Source organism: Anoplopoma fimbria, chromosome 14, assembly GCF_027596085.1.
Source record: "Anoplopoma fimbria isolate UVic2021 breed Golden Eagle Sablefish chromosome 14, Afim_UVic_2022, whole genome shotgun sequence".
Taxonomy (NCBI): Eukaryota; Metazoa; Chordata; class Actinopteri; order Perciformes; family Anoplopomatidae; genus Anoplopoma; species Anoplopoma fimbria.
In genome coordinates, this window is record NC_072462.1 from 8,487,727 (window position 1) to 8,511,350 (window position 23,624).

General features: G+C 39.2%; 1 protein-coding gene across 3 annotated transcripts in view; it reads left to right on the forward strand.

Moving 5' to 3' along the window:
• Window positions 1-253: 253 nt before the first annotated feature.
• wdr91 (WD repeat domain 91) overlaps window positions 254-23,624 on the forward strand; it is a 41,797-nt gene continuing 18,426 nt past the window's right edge. Inside the window, exons 1-14 of one of the 3 annotated variants that reach the window (XM_054612351.1) lie at window positions 254-332; window positions 440-537; window positions 4,345-4,481; window positions 4,604-4,783; window positions 4,878-5,084; window positions 5,280-5,363; window positions 6,470-6,579; window positions 8,432-8,603; window positions 10,505-10,702; window positions 12,428-12,621; window positions 13,228-13,282; window positions 15,045-15,140; window positions 15,545-15,639; window positions 20,639-20,792. In XM_054612351.1, the coding sequence (XP_054468326.1) occupies window positions 4,359-4,481; window positions 4,604-4,783; window positions 4,878-5,084; window positions 5,280-5,363; window positions 6,470-6,579; window positions 8,432-8,603; window positions 10,505-10,702; window positions 12,428-12,621; window positions 13,228-13,282; window positions 15,045-15,140; window positions 15,545-15,639; window positions 20,639-20,792 (1,668 nt within the window). In that variant the 5' untranslated portion in view covers window positions 254-332; window positions 440-537; window positions 4,345-4,358. Of the gene's footprint in view, window positions 538-4,344; window positions 4,482-4,603; window positions 4,784-4,877; window positions 5,085-5,279; window positions 5,364-6,469; window positions 6,580-8,431; window positions 8,604-10,504; window positions 10,703-12,427; window positions 12,622-13,227; window positions 13,283-15,044; window positions 15,141-15,544; window positions 15,640-20,638; window positions 20,793-23,624 lie in introns of all 3 variants that reach the window. The other 2 variants (XM_054612350.1, XM_054612352.1) reach the window with 2 other exon arrangements.

A 23,624-nucleotide genomic window follows, 5' to 3' on the forward strand; every position in this document is an offset into this window, starting at 1 on the left:
AAACGAGGGAATTAAGGAATTGTGGGGTGGGAGTATTGAGTCTTAAGAATTCATTTTGTTTTTGTAGTACGTAAAATATAAAGCCTTGCCTTATTTCCAAAGAAACTGGAATAATACAAGTTGCTATTTTTTACCATTTGTATGTTTTCTCCTAGTTCTTAGGGAATCGGGAACTGTGGCTCATACTCCAGCATAGTAGGTGGCGGTAATGCACCTTTACCGATAGTTGTCAGCCGACATTAAACAAAACGAAGAAGACAAGGAAGGAAAAACAAGTAGAAGAAGACCTCGTCATATGACTGCTAGATAACAAACACAACCGGAACAGAATTGTATCTTTGTTGTTTGAAATATTTCACATCTTAATACATTCAGATTATGACAGAGGAGCAGGTGCTGTGTTACTTGGATCTAAATAACGTTAATTCCGTTTTCGCAGTTTGAAGGTTTCACGGTGGTACGTACTGTTGTTTAGTACGAAGAAACCGAACTACAATACAAATTTGCTCTTGAAGATACTCTTGATTATCAGCCGAGGTGCGTAAATATTAAGACACGATTTAAGGCCTTTCTTGTATTAATGCGATACGTATGCTATTTTGGCATATGCAACCTTTCAAGTATTACACATTTTTGTGAATCTAGGTACCAACATTAACTTTAGCTTTTGGGACACTTTTTTAAAAGTATATTAAATAATTTAACAGGTATCTTGAGCGACGTTGCCAATGTATGGTGTTAACTCAGATGTTGATTGAATGCAACGGTTTATTTAATCGTATAGCTCCATGTGTCCACTTTATCAGATTTTTTAACTTGGTTTGGCATGAACGTTTTTTGTCAAATAAGAGCGGAAGCAATCAAAATTACTAACTGCAGAAACCGACAACATTTTACTTCGTTATTTACGTGTGTAACAAAAGAAGAGCAGTTATACTACAATATAGGCCAAAGCTACTCCGGCCAAAGAAGCCTGAAATTGGAGAAAGTACAGAACTTGTACTTTAGGATTAACATGAACCGAAGTGTGTTTGCATAATACTAAGCAGTTGTGTAGAAATTGTGGAGAACGTAACCTGCCAAAATAAACAAATAAATGAATGTCTTGAAAAATATATCAGTATGAAAGTTAATATACGAAAAATAACATAAAAAACAAGTCTAGGCATTGATTTATTGATAAAATATGACAAAAAAATTATATTATGTTTTAATGTGCTTCTTTATATATTTATAAATTTGTATTAATTATGTATTCATCCACTCTTCTATTTAATATTCTACTTAGTTATTTATTTTCATGAACTGACGTAAAAAATATATAAAGTTAATTTATTCATTATTTAATTAAATGTTCATGGTTTTTTTTCATGTTTTTGTTTATTAGTTAATCTATGCATTGTTTTTTCCTTTGCATTTTTACCCGTTTTTATTTCCCCAAACTTATTGACCTCTGAATTATTTGAATTTATTACATTTCTCAATGCATTTCTGCTTCATTATGCCAATAAGGGAACTGTGTGTCATGCCGTTAAGTTTCGAATATTTGTTGATTGACAGAGCAATACAATGCTAAATTAATACATAAATTAGATAATTAATACATTAACTAAAAGCGCATCTAAAATTTATATTAAAAAAATTAATAAATGTCACAGTTAATGAAAATAAATAAATCAATAGATAAAAGTGAAAATTAAATAGATAAGATGAATAAACATAAACAAATACAAAGGTGAATAGATAAAGAAGCAAATTAAAACATAAATATCAATGTATGTCCCATTTTATCAATTCAATAATGCCTGCATTTACTCTTAATACTATATTTGGTACATTAAATTGCATATTTATATATCAAGTAATTTATCAATTCATATTTTATTTTGGCAGGTTCCGTCTTTCACCAAAACTTAACAAAAAAAATCATCATTGTAGCAGTATGTTTTTTTATTAATTTGTCAGCGGTAGTCTCATGTCGTCAATTGCAGTCCCATATCTCTGGTCTAAATAACACTAACTTAACTCATTTGATAGATATTGTGATGCTGTTTAGGTGGCTATTATTGGTTGTTCATGACATTATCATATGTAATTTCTCTTATGATCAGTATGAATATGAAGAATTGATATCAGGATTTGTTCTGTTTTTTCTTTTTTATACATTTGTTATTGAGAACAATTTTAGGATATAAAAAAAAAGGCAACACCAATAATACAGATCAACCAAGTAGGCTAAACATTCTGTACTCATTTATAGTGTCATAAATGTTGTACAAATGCAGATATGAGTGCTTCCTCGTTTGCAGTGAAGACGATCCAATTTTCTTCCCCAGTCCTCAGAGAAAAAGTCAGTTTTTGTATTTGAAATATTTCCACATTAGAGTATGGAAAAATAAAATGTAAATTCATATAGGACTTCAGATGGGGGACATAAATGAGTAATCAATTGCAGAAAATTATTTGAACTTGATAAGAGGTACTACAATGCCAATAAAAAGTATTCACCCCCCTTGGATGTTTTCCCCTTTTGTTGCTTTTATACATGAAATCATGGTCAATATAATTTGGCTTTTTTGACAAGAATCTGCAAAAAAAGCTTCTTTCATGTCAAAGTAAAAACAGATTTTTACAAACTAATGTCAATTAATTAAAAATATATAGTGTAAAATATGTGTTTGCATAAATATTCACCCCCTTTAAAGTGACTGACCTAATTCAACAGAGGCCCAGCTAGTTGATGCCAGCGGTGTCACAATTAGTGAAATGGAGATCACCTGAGTGCAGTTGATGTGTGTCAAGTGATTATAGTACAAAAACACTTGTGTCTGGGAGGTCCAGTCTCTGGTTCATCAGTATTCCTGATACAATTGCAACATGAAGACAAAAGAACACTCCAAGCAACTCAGAGAAAAGATAATTGAAAAGTATAAGTCAGGAGATGGCTACAAAAAGATTTCCAACTCACTGGACATCCCACAGAGTTAAGTTAAATCCATCATTAAGAAATGGAAGGAGTATGGCACTTGTTTAAATCTGCCTAGAGCTGGCCGTCCTCACAAACTGAGTGACCGGGCAAGAAGAAGACTGGTGAGGGAGGCCACCAAGACACCTACGACCACTCTGAAGGAGTTAAAAGCTTCAGTGGCTCAGATGGGAGAGACTGTACATACAACAACTGTTGCCCGGGTTCTTCACCAGTCGAAGCTCTATGGGAGAGTGGCAAAGAGAAAGCCACTGTTGGATAAAGCTCATATGAAATCTCGCCTGGAATTCTCCCAAAGGCATGTGTGACTCCAAGGTCAATTGGAACAAGGTTCTTTGGTCTGATGAGACAAAAATTTAGCTTTTTGGCCATCAGACTAGACGCTATGTTTGGCAAACACCAAACACTGCACATCACCACAAACACACCATCTCCACCGTGAAGCATGGTGGTGGCAGCGTCATGCTCTGGGGGTTCTTCTCAGCAGCAGGCCCTGGAAGGCTTGTAAAGGTAGAGGGGAACATGAATGCAGAAAAATATCGCCAAATCCTGGAGGATAATCTGACTCAGTCTGCAAGAGAACTACGACTTGGGAGAAGATTTATTTTCCAGCAAGACAACGACCCCAAGCATACAGCAAAAGCTACACAGAAATGGTTCAAAGACAACAAGGTGAATGTTCGGGAGTTTCCAAGTCAAAGCGCAGATCTCAATCCAATCGAGAATTTGTGGCTGGACTTGAAAAGAGCTGTTCACGCCTGATCCCCGAGCAACCTGACAGCTTGAGCTGTTTTGCAAGAAAGAATGGAGAAAAATTGCAGTGTCCAGATGTGCCGGCCTGATTGAGACATATCCACACAGACTCAGTGCTGTGATTGCAGCCAAAGGTGCATCTACTAAATACTGACCTGAAGGGGGTGAATATTTATGCAATCATTTACTTTACCTTATATATTTTTAATTAATTGATGTTATTTTGTAAAAATCTGTTTTCACTTTGATATTAAATAGGTTTTTTTTTGCAAATTCCTGTCAAAAAAGCCAAATTATATTGACCATGATTTCATGTATAAAAGGGGAAAACATCCAAGGGTGGTGAATACTTTTTATAGGCATTGTATTTTGCTATGCAGCAAGCAAAATAGTACTTAATCAGCGTGGACTTCATAGTAATGTTCCTCTAAAATTATCCTCTCACATAATCTCTTTTTCATATAAAAATGAACTATAAAATAGAGAAACATTCAGACAACTTCAGACCTTATGGTCAGAACAGTTAAACTGAATGATTACAGAAGACCAAATTTTTTTTTCTGGTTGTAAATTAACAGGTAAACATATTATATTGTACCTCACAGGATCAGAGGTCACTATGGGGTCGGCAGTAGAGAGAACAGATGAACATGTGAGAGAGTATCTAATCTACCGTGGCTTCACCAGCACTCTGAAACACCTGGACACCGATATCAAAGCCGACAAGGAGAAAGGCTTCAGGGTACTATATATGAATGCAACTTTTTTAATGGAAGAATTTGTTTCAATGTTCTTGTCCCTAACCTAAGAAAATTATGTTTATTTTCAGGTTTGTCTTTAATCTGAAACATCTGCTGTTTGCAGGTGGATAAGATCATCGATCAGCTACAGCAGTTTGTTCAGAGCTTTGACCTGTTGGGTCTGAAGGAGTACTGGCTTTACTTGGACAAACGTCTGTTGTGCAGACTGGAGGATGTTTACAGATCCACAGTCAACAAACTGAGAACCAGCCTGTTCAGATACTACGTCATCAACACCATCCAGGTAACATCATGTAGAGAAATCAAGCACACCAGTCGCTATAAACTGTTTAAAATCTCTCTAGTACAACCATACCTCCGTCCTCTCATCCTCTTAGAAAGGAAACCTCGAGAAGACTCAGGAGTTTTTCCAGAAGCAGGCGTTAGAGCTGCAGACTCAGGTTGAGTGGCGTGATTGGTTCATTTTGCCGTTTATACCCACCCCCGAGCAGAACCCCGCCTTCTCTGCGTACTTCTCTCGCCAGTGGGCCGACACCTTCCTGGTTTCACTGCACAACTTCTTGTCAGTCCTCTTCCAGTGTATGCATATCCTTCAGTTGAATCCTCAGCCACGATGTTACAAGTTTGCAGATAAATGTCCAGTTTGTAGCTGCATTCAATTTAATATTGAGGACGTTGTAGTGAATGTTTGAAACTCTGAGGACACCAAACTGATCCACTTTGTCTGTTTGTCATTAAAACTCTGAATTTGCTGGTTTCAAGTCCTTAACTGGTTGTCACCCCAGCCTGTTCTGCTGAGTTTTGATGCTGAAGTTCAGAAAACAACAAGCCTGACTGAGGAGAACGAACAGCTCTGCCAGCTGGTGAGTATGAAAAAAACATTTATTCAAGAATGTTTTAACTCTCGTTTTTTATGAAAAACAATAGTTAAAAATGTTCATATTTTACATCTAATGGTTAAGACAGGTCCATGAAGATTCACAAAAGCTCATATTGTATTTAAAAATGTTACCTCATTTAAGTCTTGAAATTTTGTTTAAAAAAAAGATCCATCATAAATAACGTACTTTTGTTTCAAGGAGGACCCAGCGTTTTTCAAAATGCCCCATCATTAAGTTTGAAAAGGTCAATCATTTGCTTAAAATAGTCACCCCATTTATCCAGACATTTAGTTAAACAAAGTCCATCATATTGAAATCCTTTCATTTTTTTAATGTTTCATTTAGTTTAAGGAGTTCATTATCAGATCAGAATTATTTAAGATAAGCGTCTTAGTGGGGCGGCTGTGGCGTAGTGGAGAGCAAGGTAGTTCTCCAATCAGAGGGTCGGTGGTTCGATACCCGGCTTCGGCAGTCGATGTGTCCTTGGGCAAGACACTTAACCCCAAGTTGCTCCCGAAGGCTTGCCATCGGTGTGGACTGGATGATGCATGAATGTTAGTTAGTCTGATGGTGGCACCTTGCATGGTAGCCTGTCATCAGTGTGTGAATGGGTGAATGATATGTAATTGAAACTGATTGTAAGTCGCTTTGGATAAAAGCGTCTGCTAAATGACTGTAATGTAATGTCTTGTTTTTATCTCTTCATAGTCTTGATCTTGACACACATGTTTGTCTGTGTTAACAGTTAAATACATGCATTTGTGTGGAGATTTTCTTTTGTGACTTTTTTGGTTTTATATAGGCATTTTAAAGATGCTCTTGGTCACACGTTATGGTTTAGAACTGTATTTTAAATGTATTGTTGCCATTGTAATGTATTGCCTTTGTACTTGCTTTACATTTAGTTTTACAATCTTGAATTGTTAAATAATTTGAGATGTTTATCACCCTGGGTGGGTTGGATGGTAGTCCTGAAGTTAACTGTTTTTTTTCTGTACAGTCCCATGCTGAGGTTTGGGGAGATGGTAATGTGTTATCATATTTTTTGTTGTTGTATCTGACCTGTCCGTCTTGTCTATCTCATCCAGCTGTTTGCCCTGCAGACGGAGAGTCGGGACCAGAGAGAGGCAAACGAGATAGTCCACCACAAACTGCCGGTGTACGTCCAGAACATGGACCGTCTAGGAGACACTGAGCTGTGAGACACTAACATCATTGTGTTTAATGATTACTGGCTACAACTAAGATGGCTGCCATTCTGTAATTTATTTTAATGTGCTGTGTGTTGATTCAAAAGAACATTGACTGCTTTTAACCAACTGCTTTTAACCAAATGTAAATATGGATGGTCCCACTGACCCTGATAAAGATACTGTTTCGATACTAGATCAACAGGTATAAACTATGTTCTGCTTTTATATAAGTTTAAGCTCTTCAATGAAAAAACTAAAACTGTGTTATGGGTTGTAACAGTTGGCAGCCATCTTGTATCTTCTCTTTAAATGGCCTTTCTATCCATCGCAGTTTGTGTTTTTAAACCAGATTCTTTCTTCTTTTTTTTTTTTTTCTATCTACACAATATTTTTCTGATGTTGTGCTTTAGCAGGCTAGCTCGTTGTTCAATCTTACGTCAGTGCATTGACCAACTGTATTTGTTTTATCTGTATTTTATTTTTAAAGTTTCAGTGTGAAGGCTTTTAGAACCCTTTTCCAGAATTTCAGAGCATAACATGACTTATCTCCTGCTAAATGAAGGGTGCTAAAGCTCTTTGCTCATGCTTCAGAAAAGTTAAAATTATGATTTAAGTTTTGAGATTTATCTGGGAATTCTGAGGATAAAGTAGAGATTTTTAGAATAAAATCTGAAATTCTGAGGAATGCCAGAGAAGCCAGATGTGTGAGACTAAAATAAGACTTTTTAAATGAAAACAATTTCTAATGTTTTTGGCGTTAATCATCTTCCGACAGGATTATTATGAGAGGTGTTGAAGAGGTGGGAATGTCGGGACGGTTTAGTTGTAGTTGTTTTTTCGGACAAGTGAAGTTGTAACAGGCTGTCATCCAGGAACATTGTATATCTTCATCTCAGAGTTACTTTTAAGAAAAATTTTGAAGCACAATTTTGAAGCAGTCAAAACTGCTGAATGCTACAGTCATACTGCTAACAGAGGACTGTAAACTGGGCCGACAGATATAGTACACAATGAATACTACCAATAAGACTCTTGCATATACAGTGAAACATAATGAGCAGTGTTGAGCAAGTTATACCCGTACAGACATCTATGCACATCAGACTGGTCGGATATAACTCCATATTCTGCTTTTTAATGGAGACTTCCGATTACCAGGACCCATGATTGCCTCTTTTCGAACCATGAGACCAGTGATGTGACTGGCTGACAGAGTATTTAATAATCACCACACCTGCTAATCGATATTCACCTTCACTCAGCCATTTTGCACGTTGCGCTGTTGCACACACGAACAAAAATAGAGGGTGACTATAATACCCAACTTTTTACATATATGTAATCATCTAATAGGCAGTTAACCATGCAATTTATATTTCCAAATATAAAGCTCCTAGTTCAGAGAAATGGTATTTGGCAGTGTTAAGCCACCCAACTGCAGCTTCTGTTAAACAAGAGAAGAAGAAACTTGATGGCCTATCAACATGAGATGCCATGAGTTCCAGTACTTGGCTGAATGCATTTCATTATGTACTGTTGTCGTCCACTGTTTGGGTTGCAGTAGGACTAAGAGCCTTTAATGATGTTCAAGTCTGCTTAGGATACCCATGAAAGCATTGCAATCTACCTATTTCATAGTGCAAAGGGAACAAACCTTTGTAGTTTAGTTTTGTTGTTTTGAGAGTGCCTCCACAATGAGAGTGTGCATTATTAGAAATCGGGAAAGGTTTTGTTTTGCTTTTATTGAATCTCTGCATACTCCTAAATCTTGACCTTATTACATCTTGGATTCATTTTGTACTCATTCAGTGCTGTTTTGATAAACTTTGTCACTTTTTGCTCCCCCTTCCCTCTTAGGGACTTGGTGTCGAGCCTGCGCCCTGTCAGCACTGCAACCACTCCTTCCAGAAACTTTTTCTCTACATTCCTGCCGCATGGGAGACGCACTCCGGGGAAGCTGCCTCAGTTCACCACCGGGTCCTCGCCAAGCCAGATTACAGTGGGTAGGAAGGACATACCAATCAATCTGGTAAGAGGGGCAGGCGTTTTCGAGTTTAAAAGCTCATTGGGTTTGAAAAACAGAAACACAACATTTATTTAAAAAAAAAAGATTCATATATAAAAAAAAAAAGATTATATATATATATATATATATATAAATTTATATAAATTTATTAAAAAAGAAAAACTGAAATATCACATGGTCATAAGTATTCAGACCCTTTGCTCAGTATTGAGTAGAAGCACCCTTTTGAGCTAGTACAGCCATGAGTCTTCTTGGGAATGATGCAACAAGTTTCTCACACCTGGATTTGGGGATCCTCTGCCATTCTTCCTTGCAGATCCTCTCCAGTTCTGTCAGGTTGGATGGTGAAATTGGTGGACAGCCATTTTCAGGTCTCTCCAGAGATGCTCAATTGGGTTTAGGTCAGGGCTCTGGCTGGGCCAGTCAAGAATGGTCACAGACTTGTTCCGAAGCCACTCCTTTGTTATTTTAGCTGTGTGCTTTGGGTCATTGTCTTGTTGGAAGGTGAACCTTCGGCCCAGTCTGAGGTCCTGAGCACTCTGGAGGAGGTTTTCTTCCAGGATATCTCTGTACTTGGCCGCATTCATCTTTCCTTCAATTGCAACCAGTCGTCCTGTCTCTGCAGCTGAAAAACACCCCCATAGCATGATGCTGCCACCACCATGTTTCACTGTTGGGATTGTATTGGGCAGGTGATGAGCAGTGCCTGGTTTTCTCCACACATACCGCTTAGAATTAACGCCAAAAGTTCAATCTTGGTCTCATCAGACCAGAGAATCTTATTTCTCATAGTTTGGGAGTCCTCCATGTGTTTTTTGGCAAACTCTATGCGGGCTTTCATATGTCTTGCACTGAGGAGAGGCTTCCGTCGGGCCACTCTGCCATAAAGCCCCGACTGGTGGAGGGCTGCAGTGATAGTTGACTTTGTGGAACTTTCTCCCATCTCCCTACTGCATCTCTGGAGCTCAGCCACAGTGATCTTTGGGTTCTTCTTTACCTCTCTCACCAAGGCTCTTCTCCCACGATTGCTCAGTTTGGCTGGACGGCCAGGTCTAGGAAGAGTTCTGGTCATCCCATACTTCTTCCATTTAAGGATTATGGAGGCCACTGTGCTCTTAGGAACCTTGAGTGCTGCAGAAATTCTTTTGTAACCTTGGCCAGATCTGTGCCTTGCCACAATTCTGTCTCTGAGCTCCTTGGGCAGTTCCTTCGACCTCATGATTCTCATTTGTTCTGACATGCACTGTGAGCTGTAAGGTCTTATATAGACAGGTGTGTGCCTTTCCTAATAAACTCCAATCAGTTTAATTAAACACAGCTGGACTCCAATGAAGGAGTAGAACCATCTCAAGGAGGATCAGAAGAAATGGACAGCATGTGAGTTAAATATGAGTGTCACAGCAAAGGGTCTGAATACTTATGACCATGTGATATTTCAGTTTTTCTTTTTTAATAAATTTGCAAAAATTTCTACATTTCTGTTTTTTTCTGTCAAGATGGGTTGCTGAGTGTACATTAATGGGGAAAAAAAATGAACTTTTTCAATTTTAGCAAATGGCTGCAATGAAACAAAGAGTGAAAAATTTAAAGGGGTCTGAATACTTTCCGTACCCACTGTATATATATATATATATATATATATATATATATTTTTTTTTTTTTGTGAATCTTTTTTTTATATATGTGGATATTGTTTACATTTATATATAATGTTTAATATTTTTGTGTGCATTTAAAAATATTTTTGTGGAAATTTGGAGAAAATAGATTTGTGAATCCTTGTGTGTGCTTTCATTAACTCTGAGACTGATCTGGCAGCCATATTTGGGGTCCTCAAATTTGAGGCGCTAACAGGGTTGTGACCAGATCATCTTCTGTTTTTAAAAGTAATTTGTCTTTTCCAGCCTGCAAAGTCAAAAGAGACAGTCCAAGCTAATGAGATGAAGCCAGTTTCCAGCCAGTCATCAATCAGTGAACCTAAGAGCTCCCAGTCACAACAGTCAACAAACCAGCCTACAAACCAGCCGTCTCATCCCAGACAAAAGAAAATCCAGGATCATGAGAAAGAGAGGAAGGAGCTTTTCTCTAAACCACCACCACAGGTACCTGAAGAGTAGGACTGGGGAAGTTTGACACTAGAACTGTGGTTACAGCAGTTTGGTGCATTTTATAAAGTCTAGTTTCCTTCTTCAATCACTTTTTCTAAAAGGAATAGTTCAACATTTTTGAAAATATGTGTGTATATATATATATATATATATATATTTATTTATTTATTTATTTTCATATATATATACGCTAAGTAACTGCAGCCTGGAAATCAGATTCATCAGATTTTCATGCCAAGTAAGTGTACCCATAAAAGGAATTTGATTCTGTGTTTTGCATCTCTCTTAATATACTTACACAAAAATATATCACAGCTTGGAACAAGGACAACAAAGCTAAACAAATAAAGGTATAGGATAGACAGGACTGTTATGTACACAAGAAGTGAATACAAAATAGGTCCACCCATCCATTTACTTCTGTTCATACGGAGCCAGGACGCAGGGTCAGCAGGCTAAGGAGAGTATTCCAGACGTCTCTCACTCCAGCAACACTTTCCAGCTCTTCCTGGGGAACCCCGAGGTGTTCCCAGGCCAGACGAGATATCAGAATCAGCTTTATATGTAATCTCTCCAGCGTGTTCTGGGTTTACCCCAGGGCCTCTTACTAGTTGGACTTTCCCGGAAAACCTGTAAAGGGATGTGTCTAGGAGGTATCCTGATCAGATGGCCAAACCACCTCAGCTGACCCCTTTCGATGCGAAGGAGCAGCAGCTCTACTCCCGAGCCCACCCAACCTACAAAAGAAGCTCATTTTGGCCATTTGTATTCACAATCTCATTCTTTTGGTCACTACCCAAAGGTCATGACCATAGGTGAGGTACAAAACATAGATGGACTGGTAAATCGATACCTTTGTCTTCCGGCTCAGCTCCCTCTTCCCCACAAGTCTGGTAGAAGCAGAAACTCGTCCAACCAAAAGCTCTGTAAAACTTTCCTGTTCAATGTAAAACTAGATAGAAATGACAGGTTACCAAAAGTTCCTCCCTGTAGAGTGTCACAAGATGAGGAGAGCATAAAATGAATATACAAACAGAATAAGTACCGTAGAGAGCAACACAGAGGCTGCCATTCGTGGCGCCATCTTGGATGGCAAAGTGATTTGCTTAGCTAAGCATCAAGACTTTAAGAAGTAGGAAACAGTTAGCCTCGGTCTCTCCAAAGTTCAAAAATACACCTGCCAACACCCCTTTACCTCACTAGTTAACATGTTTTATCTTGTTTGTTAAACCTGTACACAGACAGAAATGTACAAATGGAAAGTTGTGGTTTTACAGTACATATCCTGGAACTAATATGGGTGAACAAAAGCCTGGCGTAGTCACTTACATTTAAGGACAGCTTCAAATAAATTCCCATGAATACACTTTTTGTCTGATTGTGAACAAGCTAACCAAGTGGTTATAAGGTAGAGGTACCAAGTAAAGTAGAGGTTGGCTGACAAGTGTCGGCATGTTACCACCTGGCATGCATGCTACCGTATAGCTCACCAACCAGTGTAGCTCTTCACCTAACCAATGAGCAGTCACTACCACACCAAGCTTCCAGCACCATCTATTTCATGAAGATGTACAAATAAATGTCCTGGGCTCACTTGGCAATGAACAGCTATTCCATTCCAATGAACTGCATTATGTTTGAAGTTAGGGTGTTGTAAATAATTGGACTTGACAGTTATTCCATTTACACCGACAACATCCTTCCATGTGATATCTTTAGATACCAGAGAAGATAGGGGAGACAGGAGAGGGAGAGCTACTTGCTGAGACCTCCAGCGAACTTCCTGACCCCTGCTCATACAGTAGGAGCTGCGTAGGAGGAGCAGAGGGAGGAGGTCTTACAGCGGAACAGCCTTTCATCAAACTCAGCCAGGAGGAGTACGGAGAACACCACTCCTCCATCATGCACTGCAGGTCTGCCTTCCACACACTCATAGTTTTGTTTAACTGGTCATACAGGGGAGAGGAATACAGACTGTACCCACCCCTTCCTCACAGTATGAGATAAGATAAGATTATCCTTTATGAGTCCCACAGCGGGGAAATTTGCAGGATTACAGCATCATGGATAGTGCAAACAAACAAATAACAAAGATAAGTAGAATAACTAATACAATAAATAAGTAGTCACACAGTAAAGTATAATAAGTTGGTAAAAGAACAACAATAACTAGTTATTATATAAATGGACAGAATTATTATAATAATAATAATATTGCAAAGATGTATATTGCACAGTGGATATATTGGATTGATATAGTTTGTTTTTTTTAGGTATGTGTGGTCGACTGGGAATATATGTATATAATAATATATAATTATATATAATAATAATAATATAATTTATCTCACAGATAATGTATCCTTCTTGGTTCCTGAACAGTAAATAGATTGGACACCATCTGATTTTACCAGCAGGATGACTTGACTGACTTTTAAAGTCACATAAAGATAAAACAAAACCTAAAATATTAATTATTCTCTTTTTTTTTTTTTTTCATTATTCCTTTTGTTTTACAGGGTTGACTGTTCTGGTCGCCGGGTTGCCAGTTTGGACGTAGACGGAGTCATTAAGGTGAATCTGCATGAGTTATCTTTTGGGGTTGTACAACATATATCACTAATTGAAATATACAGTGGGTACGGAAAGTATTCAGACCCCTTTAAATTTTTCACTCTTTGTTTCATTGCAGCCATTTGCTAAAATCGAAAAAGTTCATTTTTTTCGCATTAATGTACACTCAGCAACCCATCTTGACAGAAAAAAACAGAAATGTAGAAATTTTTGCAAATTTATTAAAAAAGAAAAACTGAAATATCACATGGTCATAAGTATTCAGACCCTTTGCTGTGACACTCATATTTAACTCACATGCTGTCCATTTCTTCTGATCCTCCTTGAGATGGTTCTACTCCTTCATTGGAGTCCAGCTGTGTTTAATTAAACTGATTGGAGTTTATTAGGAAAGGCACACACCTGTCTATATAAGACCTTACAGCTCACAGTGCATGTCAGAACAAATGAGAATCATGAGGTCGAAGGAACTGCCCAAGGAGCTCAGAGACAGAATTGTGGCAAGGCACAGATCTGGCCAAGGTTACAAAAGAATTTCTGCAGCACTCAAGGTTCCTAAGAGCACAGTGGCCTCCATAATCCTTAAATGGAAGAAGTATGGGATGACCAGAACTCTTCCTAGACCTGGCCGTCCAGCCAAACTGAGCAATCGTGGGAGAAGAGCCTTGGTGAGAGAGGTAAAGAAGAACCCAAAGATCACTGTGGCTGAGCTCCAGAGATGCAGTAGGGAGATGGGAGAAAGTTCCACAAAGTCAACTATCACTGCAGCCCTCCACCAGTCGGGGCTTTATGGCAGAGTGGCCCGACGGAAGCCTCTCCTCAGTGCAAGACATATGAAAGCCCGCATAGAGTTTGCCAAAAAACACATGGAGGACTCCCAAACTATGAGAAATAAGATTCTCTGGTCTGATGAGACCAAGATTGAACTTTTTGGCGTTAATTCTAAGCGGTATGTGTGGAGAAAACCAGGCACTGCTCATCACCTGCCCAATACAATCCCAACAGTGAAACATGGTGGTGGCAGCATCATGCTATGGGGGTGTTTTTCAGCTGCAGGGACAGGACGACTGGTTGCAATTGAAGGAAAGATGAATGCGGCCAAGTACAGAGATATCCTGGAAGAAAACCTCCTCCAGAGTGCTCAGGACCTCAGACTGGGCCGAAGGTTCACCTTCCAACAAGACAATGACCCAAAGCACACAGCTAAAATAACAAAGGAGTGGCTTCGGAACAAGTCTGTGACCATTCCTGACTGGCCCAGCCAGAACCCAATTGAGCATCTCTGGAGAGACCTGAAAATGGCTGTCCACCAACGTTCACCATCCAACCTGACAGAACTGGAGAGGATCTGCAAGGAAGAATGGCAGAGGATCCCCAAATCCAGGTGTGAGAAACTTGTTGCATCATTCCCAAGAAGACTCATGGCTGTACTAGCTCAAAAGGGTGCTTCTACTCAATACTGAGCAAAGGGTCTGAATACGACCAATTATGACCATGTGATATTTCATTTTTATTTTTTTTTATAAATTTGCAAAAATTTCTACATTTCTGTTTTTTTCTGTCAAGATGGGTTGCTGAGTGTACATTAATGAGAAAAAAAAATGAACTTCGTCGATTTTAGCAAATGTCTGCAATGAAACAAAGGGTGAAAAATTTAAAGGGGTCTGAATACTTTCCGTACCCACTGTATATAATACTTGTTTGTATTATATACTTCTTGTTGTGAAGTACATAATAAAGCCTCCATCCTTCTTTTCCTCAGGTGTGGTCATTTAACCCCATCATGCAGACCAAAGCCACCATCATGTCCAAGTCTCCTCTGCTGTCTTTGGAGTGGGCCACCAAACCAGACAGACTGGTACGAACAAGTATAGGGACATTGACAGCATTAATCAGATTTCTATTTGTACAGATTGATTACAGCATGGCACCTACACATGCAAGGCCAGAAAGCTAAAATGAAATCAAATATATAAGTATGAATACCATGTAACACAAAGGAAATTATATGCAAAAAACTGAAGTCATGTCATTAGTAAAACTGCCCTGTGAGATACACTAAGAAGTCTTCTGGGGATCACATTCCACAAATGACACATAATGTGAATTGCCTCCCATTTAAGGACAATATTTAAGGGTTCTTGGTTTAGGTAAGCCGTAGGCTAAGACATGTAGTACTTTATAGTGAAGGTTAGTGTCACAGGGGAATGTATGTAAGTTAATGAAAGGTCCCTCTGAGTAATAAAAACTGTGTGTGGTCAGTTGTTACTAGGCAGTGGTGTTGGAACGGTGCGGCTGTATGATACAGATGCCAAGAAGAATCTTTATGAGATGAACATCGACGAAACTCATCAACGGTAAACCGGCTTTTCTGTCTACTGTACTGTATTACAGTTTGTTACAATTGGTTACACATATTTTCCAATATTGAGGTACCTTTTTCAAAATAGACTGTTCTCTTTATTGACATGCAGCTAAGCACAATAGTTAATCTAACATCCAAAATGCACCAATGTAACATAAACATATATATATATATATATATATATATATATATATATATATATATATATATACATACACACATCTCAGGATCATTTCCTGTTCCACCCAGCTGACAAAAAGACTTTGTAACACAATGACCTGAGTATCAGGAACGTAGGTTACAATATTGTACAGACAGGTCTTTGACCATGGCGCCATTGTACATGTGTCCTGAAAACTCAACCCACGGAACAAAGCCGCCTACACTGGCTACATGTAGAGTGTGCAAGAAATCAGCGTGAGAGGCTCTCTACCCACCTGCCTATTGGCTTTGGAAATGCACTTACAAAGCCATCCTTCCAGGTGGGCTTCACCGTCCCAGAAGAACATGACGAGCTGCTCAGTGTTTTTTGGTGACCTAAAATAACTCCTTAAGGTCTTTGGAACAAGGGAGAGATTTGGTCAAAGGGTTGCCACAGAGCAACAAGCCACTGCTGTGCTCTGGCAGGTTGGTTAGTCCACATTCTCTCTGAGCTGAACTATGTGCAAGCAGCTGTCTTGAAAGACAGTGCCTTCAGAGTGGAGCGTGCAATAGCTCAAAGGGACCATTCACCAATGCCTCGCGCACCAATGGCAGTTCCCACTTACGACATACGAGAGCCCTCTATCCACCAAACAATGCAAAATGGAGAGAATGACGGGGGATCTACAGTCTTTTTTTTGCAACAGCGGTGTAATTCTTTCTACTTTGCCTTGTGGATGCCAATCTAGCTACACAACCTGTACAGACAGGCCAGCACTCTACAGCCTGTCTCTCTTATGAGCCAAGCCTGGAGAGGACAGCCCAGACTGGGCAGTGTGCCCATTGCCCCTGCCTCTTGAGACAGAGCGATCATCCAATCCATACCATGGTGCCAAGCGGTGACCTAGAGCTACCAGAATGATCAGATTGTCCTGCATGGGTTGGGACATGTTCTCCAAACGGGATAATAACTTAGTCCTCATCTCCTTTGCTACTGTGGCTCAGTGGAGGAGCGAATCTTCCTTCAATCAGATGGTCGGCAGTTTGATCCCAGGTTCCGCTTGTCCATGTCGATGTGTCCTTGGGCACTCGACCCATAAATGCCATCGTAGGCTGTGCCTGCGGTGTTGGAATGGGTATGAATGGTCAGATAGTCCTGATAGGCAGGTGGCACCTTGCAGGGTAGCTCCTGCCATCAGTGTATGAATGGGTGCAAAAGGATGAATGAGTTGTAGTGTTAACTTACTTTAAGTGGTCAGAAGACACTATACAAGTACAAGTCTATTAATATTTACCATTTACTTTGTCCCACCACTTTGTCCCACCCAAGCTGGCCTTCTTTACTAGTCTGTTAAGTCTCTCCCTGTCAGCAGTCAAGATGCTGCTGCCCCAGCAGGTTACTCCATGAGATTTTTGTAAAGTGCTTTTCTATTGTCTGTCCAGCCCAGTGTATTGTTCAGGTGAACATCCGGGTAGTTGAAAGATTTCACCATCTCAATTTCCATTCCCTGGATATTCACTGATACCGGAGAAGAGTGTTTGCACATGCACCTTGTCCTGTATCCTCACATACTACGGTTGGTTGGGGAAGTCGTCCAAGATCCATGCTGTGAGGTGCTGGTCCACCCCTGTGTGCTCCAACTTGTCCTTCAAACGCGTGGGCTGTATGGTGTTTAAGACACTTGAGAAATCCAGCCTTGTTTTCCATCAGGGTTAATGGTCCAAATCCAGCCTTTTCCAAATGAGTTAGGCATCTATGTAGAAGGTAGATAACAGCATCAACCCCCAATGCCAGATGGATAGGCAAACTGTAGCAGGTCCATTGATGGGCTAAATAGAGGGAGGAGATGGACAAGGACCAGCCTCTGCGGGGTCTTCATCATATTCGATATCAGTGCCACTCGCCTATATCTGTTGAGGTCGTTGGGGTTGTGGGTCTTTGACACTGGTACCATGCTGGAAGTTTGCCAAAGCTGTGGCGCTGTCCATAGCTTCAGTCTAAGGTTAAATGCTCAAGGCTTTGCAAGTACTTCACAAACAATAGCTGCGTGCTGGATCCCCGGACATGTTTGTAAACAGTACAATAACCAGTAGAGAGACCATAGCAAACTCAGCGTGTTCCTAGTGGACTGCAAAGTTTATTCAAATAAATGATTTATAAATTAAATTTTTTTTAATATATTTTCACAACTTACCATGTACTCCTATGGCTTTGCTCACTTTTCTCGAAACCCTCTCCTTATTTGTTCTGTCTCTGTAAAGTTATGACATTGAATTGTAGAGCTGAGGGTGCCCAAAGACTGTGTCTATGAGTATGTACTGATTCTCTTTGACATCAGGAGATTCTCATTGCTGATAGGCTTTCGTGACACGGCATCTCACAAACTTTATGCTTAAGTTGAAACATTTGAACTCACGTTAATGCGTATTTGTGATCTATTCACCCAGCGTGAATTCAAAACTGTTTGCCTCTTTGCATCGACTTTGCATGTAATTTCACTGCACAAAAAAATCTCTAATACCTATATTTGGCTAAATATTTTGCCAACCAAATCAATTTGAGTACAGGATATTAAACCATCTCACCAGACCCGTCTTGAAACATTGTCAAGGTGTCTTTATCATGCTTTTGTACTGTCATCACCATTTATATCCATACAACCAATGTGCTTATGATAAAATATTGTTTATCCTTCACATCGGCACAAAAATGTTTACAAGAGCCTATGTTCTTCATAGAGCTAGCATCTTCATTTTCTCACAAAGTGCAGCAGTTGATGCATTTTATTTTTAAATGTACAAAAATTATAATTTCAAACTCAAATTGGCTTGGGGCCACTGCTGGTATTGTCATCTCATGGGAAGGCCACTTCAATGTTCAAGAAAGCACAATATGTCTGACTTGTATATTTTCATCATACTTAACAAAAGAAATGTAAACAGCAGGTTGTATACATTTATACTATTTTTAAACGGTGCCCCACATTCCCCTTGCTTTATTTAAATATCATATCTAGCACTGAAATAACAAATACATTACCTGAATACATTTGTGCTTTATTCGTTTTCTTGAAATACACCTGGCAGTACTTCTGCTCACACAGCTGAGACACCTTTGCCCTGATGGCTTTTAACTGTGACCTCACAGTTGAAACCCTGAGTACAGCTTCAAGATGGGCATCACTAATCCTGGACAGCTCAGAGAAGGATTGAGGCAATTCTCTCATAAATTGTCAAGTCGTGTCTGCTTTTCCATGTGCCTCACTGAATTTGGCTTTTAGCTCACTATTGCACTGCAAGTCAATAAGTTCCATATGCAACATACTTGGGACACTCTCCACATCAGCTGAGAAGGGGTCTGAAAACAGCTGGAAAATGCACCGACGTGCCCTGAAGTCAGCAAAACGCTGATCAAACTCCTGCAGTGGGTTTTCAATAGCAGAGGCATATTCATAACCACTGAATGCTGTGACCTCCTCCACAAGAGATCTGCATGCTGTGTAATGACTGAGATTGTTTGCAGAAAGCTGATTTTCTTATCCTCAGTTTCAATTTTGTGGACAAGAATTTAACATTTTTTGAAGCTGCTGTGATAAGATGACCAGGGCCCTGGAGCTTCAGGTTAAGGATGTTCAGCTACTGTTTTATGCCTACTATGAATGCAAGGTCCATAACCCATCTTGGATCATCAAGTTCAGGAACATCCATTCTGCCATCTTCCATGAATTTCTTCACCTCTGTTCTTACCTAAAAATCATGTGGCACAGCTCCTGAGATATGTTCTTTGGTTCCGCCGTTTAGAGGACACAGACTCAGAAACTCTTCCATCAATTTGATTTGGTCATTTATACACATGATGAAAGTGGCTAGCTGAACATTGTCGTTTTTGTCTGTAGGCTTTCGTCAAGCTCCATATAGTATGCAGTGAAACCTCTATCGTGACTGATCATAAATGTCACTTGCTACCTCGTTACTCTGCTGTGCTACTGTGTTTTCCAATAGAGAACTATTGATGATCAAGATCTAGATTTAGAATAACAGCAACATGCAACATGCAATCCTTTAGAAATTGCCCCTCTGTGAATGGCTTTCCTGGTTTGGCGTATCCCACTCACAGCATAACGTGCTTCAACTGCAGCATCAGCATCTTTCTTGGCCTTATGCAAAATACTTTGCTGAGATTTTGCCATTATTTTGAGTTCAAAGTTAATACATTTTTTAATAATGTGTTTTTTTTTCAATTGTATATGAAGGGGTAGTTTACATTGGTATAAAACAACAAAAAAAGGCCCAATAATATATTTTTGGCATCATTTTGTGGGAAGGAGGGGGGGACTATGACTATGTCCCGGAGGATTACAGTTTGATACCCCTCTCCTACAGAGTCCAAGGCCTTGTTTAATAATATCTACCATATTCGCTATCTTAAATTAGCATTTTAGCATGGTAGTATTTCCTAATTTTAATAAAGTAAAGCTTAGCCTAGTTGAAATGGCATAAATTCAGCAGGTTTTTGGGGTCATAAACCAAATTTTGGATAAATAAAAAAATATATATATTCTAACTTTGTTGCCACCTCATGAACAAGGGGTTACCAAAGTCATTACTATTCATCCTGTGAAGTACATGAATGTCTGTACCAAGTTTCATGGCAATAACCTATTTCTGATACTGATTCCATCTAATAATGCAGTTTTAGGGGGAGTTATATACTGGAACTTTAACTTGACAATGTAGACTGAAATAAACGGGAGTCTTAAAAACCACATGCTTGAGTTTTTCATTTTGTCATGTAGCATGTTTGTTGTGAAGTACAAATTTTGATAATATGTCCCTGCTCTGTCTCTTAGTATCCTGTCGTTAGCCTGCAGTCCCAGCGGTTCCTCGTTTGTCTGTTCAGCTGCAGCTCTCAGTCGATCTGGAAGTGTAGAATCTTCACCTCGACTTCCTATACCGGTGTCTGGACAGCTGCTGCTCTGGGACACCAAGACTGTCAAACAACAGGTAATTAACCAGCTAGTTCAGTAAAATAAGATAAGATAAAATAATCCTTTATTATCTCACAACAGGGACATTTGGAGGATTACAGCAGCAGACTGGATAGTACACACAAAAAGATAAGAGACACAAGTAGTTAAACAAGATCAAAGCAAGTATAATACATAAGTAATCACACAGTAAAAGTATAATAAATAAGTAAAATAACGTAAAACATTTTTTTAAAACAAGAACAACTAAAATATGATATAACCGGACAGAATTATTGTTAATATTGCACAGTGGATTGCACAGATTATTTATATTGCACAGTGGATGTATTGGATTGATATTGCACATAAATGGATAAATGAATGAGGAATTGTCAGTTGTTGGTCGACTTGGGGCAGTGTTGGTTGTGCAGCCCGACAGCGGCAGGAAGGAAGCCACTGCGGTACCTCCCTGTCCCACACCGCGGTAGAAGCAGCCGGTGGCTGAAGGAGCTGCACAGTGCTGCCAGAGTGTCCTGCATGTGGTGGGAGATGTTTTCCATCAGGGTTAACAGATTAACCATCATTCTCCTCCCTCCCACCACTTCCACTGGATCTGGTGTACATGCCAGGATACAGCTGGCCTTCTTGACAAGTCTGTTCAGTTCTAGTTATTTAGGTGATAAGTTACTGCATCAGAGCAGCGCTAGCAGTTAAAAAAGTACTCAACCAGACTCCTCCAGTCCACTCATTTCGCCTTAACTCTCCAAGTGTCACCAGAAGCAGAGATATTGCCTTTTTTATTCCACACATTCTTCTGCCTTTTCAAAACCAAGCACCCAGATTTCCAACAATCCAACTCGACTGCTCATCATCAGGTTGGATAATGGGGTTTGTTATACTAGTAGTGGCTAATTTAGCTTGGAGCTTCTAGCCTGCAGCAGAGATGAGGAGCGGGCTACAGAGGTCTACTTAATAACTATACACCCATAGCTCTTTTCATTTTCAAATTTGTAGTGTTTATCTCCAGATACCACTGACTCACTTGAGGACATTTATCAGACTTCACACATCTCGATCTGAAGACACAAAAGGCTTTTTTCATAATTTTCTTCATATATGTATATATATATATACATGAAACAACTGTTCTCGGATTCCCTACTTTGCCCTTGGATATTTTGTGCAGTAACCCTATCTAAATTCCCCAACCAATAGAATCCCAGATGTACTTTTGACCAATGAAATGTCAGCTGACTCTTTGCGCCTATGTTTTCTTCACTTCACTGGGTTCATGCATTATGCACACCGTAGCGTGCTTTCCTTACTTTTGGAATAAAACGACGCAATGAGGCAAGGATCATTCACTGGTCAAAACTACACCTGGCATATCGAGAGCAGAAAAAAAAGGACTTCAAAAACCTCCCTTTTTAAATGAAACAAAATGGCTACAAAAGATGCAATAATCACATTGCAGCTAAAGCTCATGAAAACAAATTTGCTCTTATATAGGCCTATAAAAAACAGCACATACACCCTTTAAACAAAACACAAGGTATTTGTCAGTCCGTGGCCTGCCAGCTTAATGGCTTAATTAGAAAAGACCTGTCGAAAAGAGCCGCAAGCGCTATAGCAACAGCCTTGACAAAGTCACATTGATTACTGCCAAAATCAGTGTTGAGTTCAGATGTGTGGTGTTTGTTTCTTTTTTTTATTTCGTGTTAGGTAATAGGAGTTGGACTGAACATGAAAAAGTCTATGTAAGCGCTGAAAACGTGTATTATATTATATCAATTATTATTATTACAATTCGGTAGTGACTGTTGAAAAGAGAACATTTGAGAGATTTACAGATATTTCTTGGAACTCGGAACACCAAGATTGAAGAAAAACGGGACAACCCGTCACCATACCACGGTTTTCTGTCTGATAATAACTCATAAAAAGGATTGTTGGTGCATAATAATCATGGGGCATTACTATTCCTTATTTTGGCCATAATTTGCAAACATAAAAAAATACAAATGTGAGACATCTTGCTGGAAAGGAATAATAAAAAAAGCTGATTCAGTCCAAAACACATCCTCCAGGAAAGTTGCCTCTTGTACAAATTGATTACCCCTGATACAGATTATCACAATATATTTTATGTGTGTTCTCTAGCGCTACATTGTGGAAGGACGAACCTTTAATTTGAAAAATGCGTAAGATGTCATTTCCAGTGCCAAGCAAGAAACATGGTCAAGGAAATGCCCTTGAGTTTGGCACGTCAGCGTTATAGAGCCCCCTAATCACTTTTAGCATTTAACCGCATTTTTGAGACCCCTGCTATGCTATAAAACGTATCAAACTTTGCACTCACATCAAAGAGTTCGAACATTGGGAGAATATTTAATGCTTGGGTTCTTGCATGTTTAGAAAGGGCCATAGCACCCCTTGATGAGTTGGGACATAGTTGGGACATAGTTGCTCAGATGCTCTACTAAGCTTTTGGAACTCCTACTTTCTTTCAAATTTGGTTGGCATAACCTGCCGGCTATTGTGACATTAAATTGCAAAGGAATAGTCGATTCCAGATTATGTGACAATGTATAATTTTAGGCAATTTACAGGTAAGGAATTTATTGAAACTAAATCATTTAAAATCTCAAGACATTGATTATGCTTTATAGTAGAGCTTTTTGGATTTCGTGAAACAGCTTTGCTCTGGCAAGGTGGGAAATTCACGTTTCTCCATGAAATAGGAAGCTTTTGTAACTTAAATTTACTTGTTCCGATCTGCCCCAAATTACACCCGCTGGATAAGAGTTCAAACCTGAAGGCATCTACACACCCTTATTGAGTTATTGTCATAACGCCACCTACTGAC